Raw genomic sequence first — 14,267 nt, 5'->3', positions numbered from 1 at the left:
CTCCAATGAAACAAAATGTGATGCCATTAGTACTAGTAAGACCAAAATCTTCAAGGGGTTAAATTTTTAAAATGCAGTAGTTGGGGTCCATTTTCTGTCAAAAGTTTTAATACATTGAAGGTTTTGTGTGTTTGTTGTTTTCAGGAGAATGTGTGCAACAAGCTATTGTCTAAGGTTTTTGCGTCTCTCTGAATGTTAACACGTTGCCCTTCTTTCACTTTCCTTGCAGTTACGTAACCAAGGTCAAGTGAGGGGCACAAGTGCAGCCAGTGATGAGTGAAGAGGAATCTGACCAGGATCTCACAGTGTTGGCGTTTCCCAGCCACGTGCTTGTGACTGTGTACTCACATGCACAGCTTCCCAACCACGTGTATATATATGTTTGTGTGTGTATGTCTGTAGCTGTATATAAAACGCATGTAGAGCTACAGATCAGAATACACACACTTGTGTATATATGTACATATAAACATACTGAAGGGATTAGTACAATTTCTCCAAAGTACTGTACCTATCTTCAGCAAGAATGCAAAAGAAAATATTTTCAATATATATACCTGGAACAGATTTTAATAATCAGAGTAATACCATTAATGGTAAATTGACTGCAGTGTAATACTAGCTGGTATGTTTCATAAATGTCAAGTTGTGGACCAATAAATATATATATATATACATACATATATATATATACATACATAAATATATGTGTATATATATAGCCTTTTATTACTTTTCTGTTCTTTTAAATCAGTCTCTTAAAATTTTTATTTTATTCTCATAAGCAACTGACTCCCACAAAAAAATTTATTCAAAATTTGTTGGTATTCCAATGATTGTGGACTATAAATGCTGAATGTATATATAACGATTTATTTCTGGTCATTATCTCACAGCCAAATTGGACAATATCTGTTAGTAAGGAGTGAAGTTATAGACCAGTTTTTACTTGTTTGCCCTGAGGGACAAAATCCTTTTAAAAGAAAAATCCGGTTTTTATTGGATTTTTGTATTTTAAATTTCAAGTATTTTTCTACATCAGACATAGCAAAAAAACGGAGAAGATGGTTTGTGATGTATAATAAACACTATACAATTTTCAGGCTCCTGTTAGGCAAACAAAGAAATTGATGAAGAGATTAATAGCATTGTAGGCTGTTTAGAAAAATGGGGAGTGCACTGCTTCCGCTGAGTCTTTTTATGGAAAAGACTGTTTTCTGAAATTACTGCTTGGAAACTATGCAAATGAGCTTGATTCCTCACAGCTTACACGATAGAGTATAGATAGTGATGGTGTTTTACTCTTTTCATGTTGAAACACTTTAAGGAGGAGATACTGACTTTGAAATAGGAAGAATTTAAGAGGCAGCGTGAGGTCTGCCTGCACACGGTTAGGAGGCCCTGCTGAGGGCCCGGTGCCCCCCCACCCTCTTGGCTGTGCCCTCAAGTACAATGTCATTGGAACATACCCTGAACAAGCATCATGGAAATGCTGGTTAGAAGCGGCTGCCACCTTTTTGTTTTAAAGAAAGGAAGGACAGCTAGGTATGAATTTATCAGCTTTCTTTGTCCGAATCGCGTTTTTCTCCTGTCAGTCAGTCCTGGAAGCTTGAATAGAATGATATTGTTGAAGCCTTCAGGTTACAAACTGTCTTCTTTAACCTCCCGTCCCTCCTGCAACACGCCAGCCCCTGTAGTCACATCACATTAGTAGTCTGACTTGCTGACAGTCCTGCCCCCGACTCCTCACTTCTTTCCCACATGTCCCGTGTCCCCACCGAAGCCATCGTAGTGACTCAGACAAGGATGTCTTGTGCATCGTGACGCCGTGATCCTCAGCTACAAGCCCCACCTGGCGGATGTCCTCTGTGTACTCAGGATCAAGACTGATGTTTACTCTCCGAGCACTGTTGTAAGATAGGTTTTGTCATCGCATAATCATTGTCTGCAAAGTGTTTGATGCGAGGAAGATTATTGCTAATTTTGTGAAATAAAGAGTCGCGTCCTCTGCTCTTAATGAACTTAACTCTCGCTGGCATCTGTAGCATCGTTGGGAGCTGGGGCGCACATGGAAATGAGAGCCCGGCGCATGGATTTTAATGTTTTTCTAACAACTGTGGAGATTTGAGGGAATGTGTGGTGAATGTAAAATATCTAGTTTACTTGGCAGTCTCTTGTGTAAATTACAGTAAAACAAAGTAAATGAAATTTAAACAAAAAATAAATTTGATCACAAAATGCCACTTGTGTGCTTGAGTGGTTGTTTCCCTGATGCCACGTCTGCTTCCGAACACTACAATCCACTTCTCGGCTCTTTTAAAAAATTCTCTCATTTGCAGCACTGCCACTATGGGAAAAATAAAGGAAAAAAGAGTGTGTGTGTGTGTGTGTGTGCGCGCGCGCGCGCGTTTTAATTGCAAACTCCTGTTCTTGAAATGCGCCTTTGCCACATTAAGTTGTTACATTTGGCTTCTTAAATAATTTTCTGTCTTTAAAAGCTAAGCAGTATACTGAAGAAGGATTATTTATTATTAGTCTCAGAGGTTTTTTAAAAATTATTTTTAGCCCTAGCCGGTTTGGCTCAGTGGATAGAGTGTTGGCCTGTGGACTTAAAGGGTTTCGGGTTCGATTCTGGTCAAGGGCACATGCCCGAGTTGCGGCTTGATCCCCAGTAGGGGGTGTGCAGGAGGCAGCCGGTCAATGATTCTCAGCATGGATGCTTCTATCTCTCTCCCTTTCCCATCTTCTCTGAAATCAATACAAAAATATATTTTTTAAAAAATTATATTTAAAGGGGAAAAGTACAGAATACCCATCGTATTTTTTAAAAGCACTCAGTAAGGATTTTGCTTTGCTTTACCTTCCCTCTTTTAGGACTTCGGAAGGCCTGCTGTTTGGGGACATGTAACAACCATTTTCTCATGGTTCCAGCTTACGTCCGAGAGTTGCTCAACCTTCGGAGCGGTGGCCAGCCATGTGGATGTATTTAATGTATAATGTTAAATTTCCGGGGTGTACTTTGGTTAACTTTCCGAGGTAATTTTCTCAGTGTTGTGTTTCAGGCAGGGTTTGCATTCACACTGGCAGTCTGTCTGTGCATTCGGCCATCTGACACTTGGCACGCCCAGCACTCGGTCTCACTGGAGGTATCGAGGTGAATGCAAGCAGTGCACCGTCCAGTATGGGAGGCAGACATGTGGACAAATGAGTTACAGTTCTGTGTCATTTAACAGCACAGAGCTGCTTGAGAGAGGTCTCTGACATCATTCACATTGTACAGATGAGGGAGCAGAAGTCCAGGCCGAAGGCAGCTGGGATCCGAAGCGCCCAGGGTGCCGGGAACGGCGAGGGCCTGGGGGTCAGCACACCCCTCCGGGCCCCTCACCGAGTCCTGGACTTCCTGTCTGTCGGTGGAGGCCATAACGTGCAGCTGTGGAGTGTTCAGGGTCAGCTGAGACAGTACAGCCGCTACCATATGGTACGCCCTCTGCCGCGTGATTGCTTCCTATTCCATTCATTTACCAAACTGCTTCCTGGTTGAACTAAAATCACTGTGGACCTAACACCTGGCTTTTGGAGCGCTCACCTCTCTCTCCCGCTTCTTCAACTGGCTGAGTTGTAAGTTTCGCAGCTCAGCCTCCTCCTCGAATCTGGTCTCTGAGGAGGTAGGAGACATTACCAGTTGATTTGCCCATCTCTCAGCATCCTTCACCACTTGATATCATTCCCTGTTCTTCACCACTTGGTATCATCGAATGCCTCTGTGTTATGAGATGGAGTTCAATGGATACCAATCCAGTTTTTTGTGTTACCGGCAATTTTAGAGTTTGGGACTTCCCATGAGAGAGAGAGAGAGGGAGAGATAAAGTGCGAGGGGACAGGTTAAAGATTGTCCTGCCGAGCGTGGAGCAGCTACAGCCGACAGGGAGTGCTTCCTAGGAGCCCTGCCGGTGCCACGTGGGGTTACACTTTCTGACTTGGAAATATTAAGCAACAGCAGGTCCCTTCAAAACCATTTCTTCCACCGGATTGGACTGGGAAAAGCAGAAATTGCAGATATTCTCAAGCTGCCTCCCACCAGCAGTGTGGGACAGAGTGAGGGCCTCATCACCTTTTTTTTTTCCCCCTTTTGAAAGTGCTGTGTTTCAAGGCATCTTTGATTGTTTAAAAGGAATTCAGAACTCATTGTTGCTCCCCCACAAACCTTCAAGATGGCTTGCACTCCCTGGAGGGCTGAGGGGTTGCATGGGGAACCGCTGCTTCCTCATGCATTTCTCTTCCACGGAGTTAAATAGTGAGTTAAAATGTGTCCTTCATTCTGGCCAGGCTGTTACTGTTCCCAGACTGCACGCCGTGGGCTCCCCTATCTTGAGGGTTTATTCTGTTACGCTAGGGCCGTGGTCGGCAAACCGCAGCTCATGAGCCACATGCGGCTCTTTGGCCCCTTGAGTGTGGCTCTTCCACAAAATACCACGGCCTGGGCGAGTCTGTTTTGAAGAAGTGGCGTTAGAAGAAGTTTAAGTTTAAAAAATTTGGCTCTCCAAAGAAATTTCAATCGTCGTCCTGTTGATATTTGGCTCTGGTGACTAATGAGTTTGCCGACCACTGCCTAGGGCTACTGGCTTGAGAAACTTCAGCTCTTGTCAACCAGAGAAGGTCTCTGCCCCGGCTGCCCCTTGGAGTCATGTGGGGAGGAGCCTTAAAAAAATAAAATAAAATAAGCTGCCCACCCATTGCCTTTCTGTGGCTTGGGTTCTGTGCCCTGTTTTCAAAGGACAGGCAGGCGAGGGGAGCTAAGAATTCCCCCTCTTCCTGGAAGATCGTTGAGAAGACCGCCTTCTCACCGAGTAACCCGATTTCTCCCCATTCTTCAAAGCCAAGCGCCGCTTTCCAGGCCGCCTGCCTTCACCTGGGGCGACCTCTGCGGAGTCCGCACCCTCACGTGGCTCTTGCAGACGCCAGGCTGCCTTGGTTAAGAGGTCATCTTCCGTATGCATGTTTTGCATCCCCAGTCAGTTTGGGAACTCCCGGGCAGGAGTCACCGTGACACCCAAAAGTCACCTTCCCTGGTGGGAAGTTTGGCGCCGAGACTGTTCCTTTTGCCCACGGCAGGTACCTGCCTAACCCTCTGTGAGGCCGCTTTTGAGGCTGGGTGAGAGGAGAGGAAAGGAGAACCAACAAGCAAAGATCCAATTTCTGGCCTCGGACACTTGAAGCCTGACCACTAGCTGCCGCGGGAGGTAGTCCTTCGGGTAGCGAAAAGGACGAAGTGTGAGGAGACAGAGGAGGGAGCCCCAAGCCCGCGTTTCCTCCCCACTTTCCAGCCATCTGACCCAGAGCTTTGATAGACTTCAAACTAAACTCCCCGTCTCTCCTCCTCCCCCCGAATGTACTGTCTTCTCACGGAGTCTTACAAGTGCCCCCAGAAGCTTTTCATTTTGATGTAGTCCCGTTTGTTTATTTATTTTTTCCCTTCGTTTCCCTGGCCCGAGGAGATAGCTCGGCAAACATATTGCTACAAGAGATGTCTGAGATTTTTGCTGCCCACGGCTGTTCTAGGCTTTTTATGGTCTCGTGACTTCCATTTCAGTCTTTTATCCATTTGGAGTTTATTCTTGTGTGTGGTGTAAGTTGGTCGTCTAGTTTCATTTTTTTTATCCTATAGAATAAAAGCCTAATATGCAAATCGACCAAACGGCGGAACAACCTATGGAACGACCGGTCGCTATGATGCGCAATGACCACCAGGAGGCAGACGCTTAATGCAGGAGCTGCCCCCAGCCCGCAGACCCCAGGCCAGCCAAGGCAGGTGCCAGTGGGGCCCCTCAATCACACCACCGGTCACCCCATTGGTCAGCTCTGATCGCCGGCCAGGCCTAGGGACCCTATTCATGCACGAATTTCGTGCATTGGGCCTCTAGTATATATATAATAGCTAAGATTTGGAAACAGCCCATGTGTATCAGTAGGTGAGTGGATAAAAAGGGTGTGGTACATGTATACCATGGAATACTATGCAGCTGTAAAAAAAATATATCTCTTTACCCTTTGAGACAGCAGGGAGGGACCTGGAAAGTATTATGCTAAGCGAAATAAGCCAGTCAGAGGAAAACAAGTATCACATGATCTCACTTATATGTGGACTAATGAACAAAATAAACATCAGATCAGGTCCAAGGAAGTATGGATAACAATCAGGGTGTGCCAGAAGGGACTGTCTAGGACACCCCCATCATACCGCATGTACCCCTGCACAAACACCTGCATGGCTCCCTAAGGCCCAAAAGACCAGTGCCGCCCGAACCCCAAGACAGCGAGAGCCTCATTGCGCGTCTATAAAGCGGAGTCAGAGATGCTGGTCCACATCCTGGCCGACAGAGCGTCAGGCATGAGTGAGAGGGACTGAGCTGTTCTTTCTGCCGCCTGTGACCTGGATGTTGCCCTTGGAAAGGACTCTACGCACAGGAAGACAGTCGCTGCCATTTGCCATCAACTGAAATACGATAATGCTGGCTAGCTAGACTCTTCTCAGTTGGCATATTTTGCTTCACTATATGTCTGTTGTCCAGAAAATACCATCTGTGGCTGTTAAACTAGACGCTCTCTTTGTGCAAACACTCACAGAATGTCCTATACATTTCCCATGATAGGAACTTGGCTCCCTAGATTCTATCGTGGACATGTTAGCCTGAGCTTGGCTTGGTGGCTGCTGATGGGGCACAGTATGTCTGGGCCTTTGCCTAGAAAATGGGCCCCAAGTTTCCCTGAGTCTGTGACCCTCGACCTTGGGTCGAATCTGTTGACTCCTCGAGTCCCGAGGAGCAGGAAAGCCCCGGGACATGCCTCGGTCTCATTGATCCCATATATATTCTGACACCACCTGCTCCTCAGTCCGGAGCAGAGCTGCCCTGCGCTCCAGACTGAGGGAGCTTCGGGAAGTGGACCGGAGGAGTGGCTTACGGCGTTTAGTAACGTATGTGCTAAACAAAAGCTGGGCCTCTGGGCAGCCCGCTGCACGCTGGCTCCCTGCAGCCTGGAATGCTGATGACATGTTCTCTCAGCCGCCACTTTCCCATGGCCCTGGGAGCCCTGAACGGCCAAGCCTATCGGGAGGTGCCGCCCTCCCATCCCTGGTGCTCTGCAGTCATCACTCCAACACGTCTTTCCCAGAGAGAAACTGCAGGGCCAGACCTTCTCCCAACCAAGGCTGGAGGGAGGCTCAGGATCGGGCCCAGAACAGCCCCGTGTAGACATGGCACAGGCCGTTCGCTTAGGTCAGGGCTTGGCAAACTCTGAAGGGCCGTGCAGTAAATATTTTGGACTTTGTGGGACGTGCAGTCTCTGTTGCAAATACTCAGCTCTGCCTTGGTAGCTTGAAAGCAGCTATCGGCAACGACAATGTTGTGTAAACAAATGGGTGTGGTGGTGTTCCAATAAAACTTTATTTACACAAACAGGGGGTGGGCTGGATTTGGCCCAAGGGCCATAGTTTGCCAATCTCTACGTTTAGATTCTTCCATCCAAAAAGCCAACGCCTTCTAGCACCATGGCAGGCACTGTTCTAAGCCCAACACATAAATAAATGTGGTCATACTGCATGCCCCCCTCATCTTCACCACCACCCTATGAGGTAGATCCATGCCCCTGTACAGAGGGGGAAACCGAGGCCCACCTAAGAGTACATTTCCTAGGTCATATCACCGAAAGCAGTGGAGCTGCAGTTGTAACCCTTTGGCCACTACAGAGTCCGGCGTCACCAAGCTGCTCATCCAGCCTCCCTGGCTTTCAGAACCACCAAGTTCCACGCCTGTGGCCTGAGCTGAGGGTCCATTAAGGAGCGGCCTTAACGATAAGAATCCTATTGCGGGCATGCTATGTTCTATTTTAATTATTTATTTTTATTTTTAATATTTTTCTTGATTTCAGAGAGGAAGGGAGGGGAGGAGAGAGAGAAGCATCAATGGTGAGAGAGAATCATTGATTGGCTGCCTCCTGCACGCTCCCTCCTGGGGATTGAACCTGCAACCTGGGCATGTGCCCTTGATCAGAATTGAACCCGGGACCCTTCAATGCACAGGCCAATGCTCTATCCATGAGCCAAACCAGCCAGGGCCGGACCCCCTATGTTCTTAAACACCAGTTAGAGGCAGGCATCCATGACTGATTCTTCCCAGACCTCAGAGCCAAGAAGGCATGTCTTCCTACATGGAGTTGAATTCCCCTCAATCTGGTGTCAGGCAACGCCCTTGTTGCAGTTTCTGTCCCACTGAGGCAGCCTCTTTAGGCGGGGTCCCTTTCCCCCCAGCCTTCCCCCCGTATCCCATGCCTCATACTTGATTGTTGTGATGGCACTGTGACATCTGAGGGTGTGTGGCCCCCCTGCATCTATCCCTTGTCTGCAGGTCACGCCGGCGTTGTTGGGGGGAAAGATCTAGCGATAATTCTGAGATGTATGTGGAAACACAAACAGTGTCTGCAGCGTGGAGGTGAGAAATCGGGGCTGCAGTCCCCGCGCAGCTGCAGGAAACCTCTGGGCCTGCGAACATCTGGAGGGAGCTGCGCGGTTGTTTTGTTAGCATGGGATTGTGGGTAGTTACCCCTCCCCCTTCAGAACCGTCTGCAGCCTCTCACTGTACAAGAGGATCTTAGTCGAAACTATTTTGGTAACGCACGGGCCCTGAGAACACTTCCCCATGCAGGACTTCCCCACACAGGCCTTCTATCACGGGGGTTAAGATTTTTCCTTTCAGCATCTGGTGGGCCATGAGCTCACTCTCCTTCCTAGGCGTGTGCCAGAAAGCCGTCTGGGGCTGGGGGGGGGGGGGGGGGGGGCGACTCAGGATTCCTCCCGGCCCTTCCAACCCCACGGGCTCAGATTTTCCACTCGTGCGATTGAGGTCAGCATTCGGCTGGCGCGCTCCCCGCACATGCAAGCGCCGGCCTCAAGCTGGGCTTCTCCCACTGGCCCTGGAATTCTACCCCCTCCTTGGTCCTCCGGATCCACGGGCTGTTTGAGCTCTGCCCGGCACCCAGGATCCTGGAGGGGTGTGGGGGGCCGGGGGAGGCTCCATCAGTGACTTGGGACAGCCTGGCCCAGTCCTGGCTCTGGGCCACCAGGATGAGATGGTGGCCCCGTGTTTGCTCAGGCCTTTGTGTGAGTAGGGAAGGGGTGTCTGGCTAGGAGAGAAACAGTAGGATTACTCTTGCTTGCAAAGAGCTTCGCTCCTGCCCTTGTTAGCTCACCAGAGAATGTGGGGCCCAGCAAGCATGACTGCGGCCACTGGGTTTTCCTGCGGTCGCTGCCAATGTCCCCCTCCGAGAGGCCACATCGGACACGGGGGCTTTGGCATCCGACCCTGCATTCCCAGCCTGCCACATCCACTTACTGAGCAACGGCCCGCTAGTGAGTCTTGGCCCCTCTGAGCCCCTGTGTCCCACCCGTGGAGATGGAATGTGGCCATGAGGCGAGCGATGTACTGGTATACTAGGTGTGCCGGTCAACAATGCAGACTTTTTCAATTGATGGAGGTACACATATGTTGATATAGGTGCGATTTGATATGTATGCTATTTTGTTGTATTGACAACAAGCCTCAAAACTTCATATGTCAAATTTTCTGAAGGTGTTAACATCATAGATAGTTTTACGCTTAAAAAATGTCCAATTTCGTGCCAAAAAAGGAGCATTTGCGGCAAGTTTTAATTCATTACTTTATTTTAAAGAAAAGTGCTGCTGAAAGTTACCGTATACTTCGGGAAGTTTATGGTAAACATGCTCCATCCATATCCAGATACTTGTGAACACTGGTTTAAACGCTTTAAAAGGGATGATTTTGATGTGAAAGACAAAGAACGTCCAGGTCAACCAAAAAAGTTTGAAGACCAGCAATCACACGCATTATTGGATGAAGATGTGTGTCAAACTCAAAAACAACTTGCAAAAAGATTAGACGTTGCTCAGCAAACAATTTCCGATCGTTTACAAGCAATGGGAAAGATTTTAAAGGAAGGAAAATGGGTGCCACATCAACTGAACGAAAGACAAATGGAAAACCGAAAAGTCATCAGTAAAATGTTGTTTCAGTGGCACAAAAGAAAGTCTTTTTTGCATCGAATTGTGACTAGTGATAAAAAGTGGATTTATTTTGAGAATCCCAAATGCACAAAATCATGGGTTGATCGAGGTCAACCATCAACATTGACTGCAAGGCCAAATCGCTTCAGAAAGAAGACAATGCTCTGCGTTTTGTGGGATCAGGAAGGTGTGGTGTATTATGACCTTCTAAAACCAGGTGAAACCGTTAATTAATACTGATTGCTACCGACAACAAATAATCAATTTGAACCACATTTTTATTGTAAAACAACCAGGATGGGCCAGAAGACAGGGCAGAGTAATTTTGCTTCATGATGACGCACCATCACACACGTCAAAACTAGTAAAAGACACGTTAAAAGATCTTGCCTGGGATGTATTAACCCACCTGCCGTATTCACCAGACCTTGCTCCTTCAGATGACCACTTGTTCCGATCGATGGCACACACACTTTCTGAGCAGCACTTCAAAACGTTAAGAAGTGGAAAATTGGGTCTCTGAATGGTTTGCCTCAAAACAAGAAAAGTTCTATTGGGACGGTATCCACAAATTGCCTGAAAGATAGGGAAATGTGTAGCTAGTGATGGACATCACTTTTAATAAAGCACTTTTGATGTTTCTCTTGAAAGTATCATGTTTTCTTTGATTACAAAATCTGCATTTTTAACCGGTTAGTGGCTAATCCGCATTTTTAACCTGTATCTGCATTTTTAACTAGTTAGTAGCTAATCTGCATGTTTAACTGGTATGTAACTGTTAAAAAATCTCTCCAGCCCCAGATGTGCCCCTTGGTTTATCCTACTAATCAGCTAGGGTGACCGGCCATCCCAGTTGGCCCAGGATGTCTGGGTTTCCTGGGAGGCTGGACTGGGGATGCTAAAACCAGAACAGTCCTGGGCAAACTGGGGCAGTTGGCCATCTTATTTTTAACTCCAAATGTCAGCATTCTTTAACCCAGCAGCCTTCATTTAAGAACAGATTAAAAAGCTGAATTGACATTGTCTAGGAGGCAGGCAACCTTGTTTTCTAATCTGATGTAACCCAAACAACTGCCTTCCCAACTCCAGCCCCAGCAGGGCACAGACGGTGCCAGGGTAGGGTGGACGCCAGTCGGAGGAGGTGCTGGCCAGAAGGGCCCAGCAGGATGACTCTTAAGGGGCAAGTGCAGATCCCCCAACACCCCCCCTCCCCTCACCGCCACCCAAGCCTCCTCTGCTACAGCTCACGGTTCCAGCCTTGACCTTGTCCGGGAAGCCAGGAGCTATCACCCTTCCCTATCTTTGAGAAAACGGGGTGCACGCAGGTCAAGAAACTCTCTCCGCTGAAAAGAGGCAGAGCTCCCTGCAGCCAAAGGCCCTTCTCCCCGACAGAGGAAGGTGGGTCAGGTCTTCCCATCTTTGTTCTCAGGACAGAGACAGACCCTGCTGTGCCCGAGGGGCCCTGCGTGTGGGCTTGGCCACCCTCTCCATCCTACCTCCTCCCCTCCCTGCTGCAGCCACACTGGCCTTGTCCCAGGTTCTCTGAGGCCAAAGCCTACAGAGTTCACTGGGCCTGGAGCCCCTTTCCCTCCCTTGTCCAACCTTTAACCTCAGCCCAGGGACCACGTCCTCAAAGACACCCCCACCCCCGACATCCCAACTAGGCCAGCATCTTCCCTGGGCACTGCCATAGGGCAGCTGCTAGGAGGGCCAGTGCCACTGGCCACTGCAGGCTCAGAACCTGCCCACTGCCTGCCATGGCGTAGTCCACCCTCCACAGATCTGCGTCAGAGAAGCCCAAAGCTTCCAGGGGTCCTCAAACTTTTTAAACAGGGGGCCAGTTCACTGTCCCTCAGACCGTTGGAGGGCCGGACTATAGTTTAAAAAAAACAACTATAAACAAATTCCTATGCACACTGCGGGCCCGGGACGAGTTGGCTGCTAAGCAGGACAGGCAGCAGCACCCGGCGGGCCGGATAAATGTCCTCGGCGGGCCGCATGTGGCCAGCGGGCTGTAGTTTGAGGATGCCTGGGTCTCCTCCCTCACCTTTCCCACTAGGATCTGGGCAGTCCATTTCTTTCTTTCTTTTTTTCTTCCAGAGAGGAAGGGAGAGGGAGAGAGAGATAGAAACATCAATGATGAGAGAGAATCACCCATCGGCTGCCTCCTGCATGCCCCCCACTGGGGATCGGGCCCACAACCCGGGCATGTGCCCTTAACCGGAATCAAACCCAGGACCCTCCAGTCTGCAGGACGACACTCTATCCACTGAGCCACACCGGCTAGGGCTGGGCAGTCAGTTTCCCTTAACCATTCCCCTGACCCTGCCTGCAGCCCAGCCGAGCCCCATCCCAGCCAGAGCCACGCCACCTCCTCGATGCCCTCCCATCCTGCGCCAGGAAATATTTCTGTTTTACGAGTATCTCTGCTCCTCATGTCTCTCGCGTTATCTTAATGAATTAACAGGGTCCCCATCGCGCCCCCGCCCTCCCTCTTCCCTCCCCCGCCCCCCCCCTGCAGTTTATGGGCTGTACAGCGATATCTGCGATCTTCGTCAACCCCTCGCGGTTGTTGTGCTGGTTCCTATTACAGTAATTGGCATAAACTTTATTCTTTTGCAGAGAGAGTTTTGGGCCCGCTGAGACCGCATAACCATCTGCCATAAATTGAGACTAGTACGGCTTAGTTTGGTGAATGCAAAATTGGATCCCATCCTTCACTCCGTGGCTTGATGCAACTTCCAGATGGTTAATCCACATGAAGTAATAGGAATGCACCCGGCTCTGCTTAGCTGAAGATGGAGACGTAATATTTATTTGCTGATGTGGAGGCCCCGAACGCCGCCCCGTCGGGGTGTCAGTACACAACGCGGCGGCGGCACAAAAATGTCAACTTGTTCCACAGGAGCGACAGCGTCCCTCCGAGTTGCCATGGGGGACCCCCGGATGTCATATTTTTTTTTTTGTCTGCCCTTGACCTAATCTCAAGAGGTTTTTGTTCTCTCCTGGGCTGGTTCTTATCAGCGACGTCTGCCCGTGTAGCTGGCCTCGCATCTGCTTTGACTTTAGTGCCTGTGACATTTTCATTAATACGTCTCCAAGGTTGAGCCTTTCTTCCAAATACCCTGCAGCTCACGGAAGCCGTCGCTCAGCTGTGCTCGGCCGGGGGCTGCCGGGAAACTTGGCCCCGTAATATCCACCCGCTCGGCCATCTCCACCCAGTCGAGCTAATCAATTCGTTTTTCCTTGTGGATTCTCCCCACACAAGCCCACCACACTGGGGTGGGGAGGCTCTGAGAGGGATCCAGGTCAGCAGATTCCGGGGGCTTAGACCCCATGGTGCTTTCACTCGCAGGAGTCCCCCCACTGGCGGGGTTAACCACCCCCAGCCAACCCTGCCCTTGCAAGCCTGGCCATGTTTACCCACCTACCCCGGGGAAGACTGGGACTCGGGCCTCCTCCCCCCGCCCATGTGACCAGAAGGACCACCTGCATTTGAATCCGCTCGGGGACATTATTAAAATGCAGACTCACCAACCATCCCAGTTTGCTCAGGCCTCTCCTGGTTTTAACACCAGAAGTCCTGTGTCTTGGGGAAACCCCTCAGACCTGGGCAGATGGGGACAGTTGGTCACCCTCCTGGGCCCTACCTACCCCACACCCCAGAAGGAGAACCTCTGAGGACTCAGGCCTAGGGTTCTGAGTTTGGATCCATGTTCATGGGTGACTCTGATGAGCACTTGAACTTGGGAAGCACAGCAGGACACGTCAAATGCCCTCAGGGCTCACGCTCGCTCACTCACGTAGAGAACATGTTGCATGAATTTAGCACAAACACCGTCATCGTTTGCTGACGGAGAATGTTTGCTTTCCGAGCTTGAGATCCTCAAGGGAAGGACTCGGCCCAGGTCCCTTTTGCATTCTTGGTTCCCAGCTCTGCGCCCGGCCTACAGTCAACCCAGCAAACAGACCGACTGAAGGAAGAATTAGACCCGAGTGATGGTTCATGGGAGGGAAAGGGACCCAGGCCTGTTTCCCACACTTCCAGAGTTCTGGGGCAGACTTAGTGAGAAATTAGACAAGGAAACACTGGTAGGGCGGGCATTAGATCTAGGATCTTCTTTTAAGGGAATGAAAACCTTGAAAGTGCCAGGACGAAACAAATAAGGAATTAGATCGAAGAAAGTCTAAA

General features: G+C 49.3%; 1 protein-coding gene across 2 annotated transcripts in view; it reads left to right on the top strand.

Annotated features, from left to right (window-relative positions):
• Window positions 1–530, top strand: part of PITPNB (phosphatidylinositol transfer protein beta) — a 60,468-nt gene extending 59,938 nt beyond the window's left edge. For both annotated transcript variants that reach the window (XM_080649837.1, XM_080649838.1), the window contains one exon: window positions 230–530. In XM_080649837.1, coding sequence (XP_080505963.1) covers window positions 230–280 — 51 coding nt within the window. In that variant the 3' untranslated portion in view covers window positions 281–530. The remainder of the gene's footprint in view (window positions 1–229) is intronic.
• Window positions 531–14,267: the final 13,737 nt, after the last annotated feature.

The sequence above is a fragment of the Plecotus auritus genome, assembly GCF_963455305.1.
Source record: "Plecotus auritus genome assembly, chromosome: 13".
Classification (NCBI taxonomy): domain Eukaryota; kingdom Metazoa; phylum Chordata; class Mammalia; order Chiroptera; family Vespertilionidae; genus Plecotus; species Plecotus auritus.
This window is presented reverse-complemented; position numbering and strand designations above follow the sequence as displayed.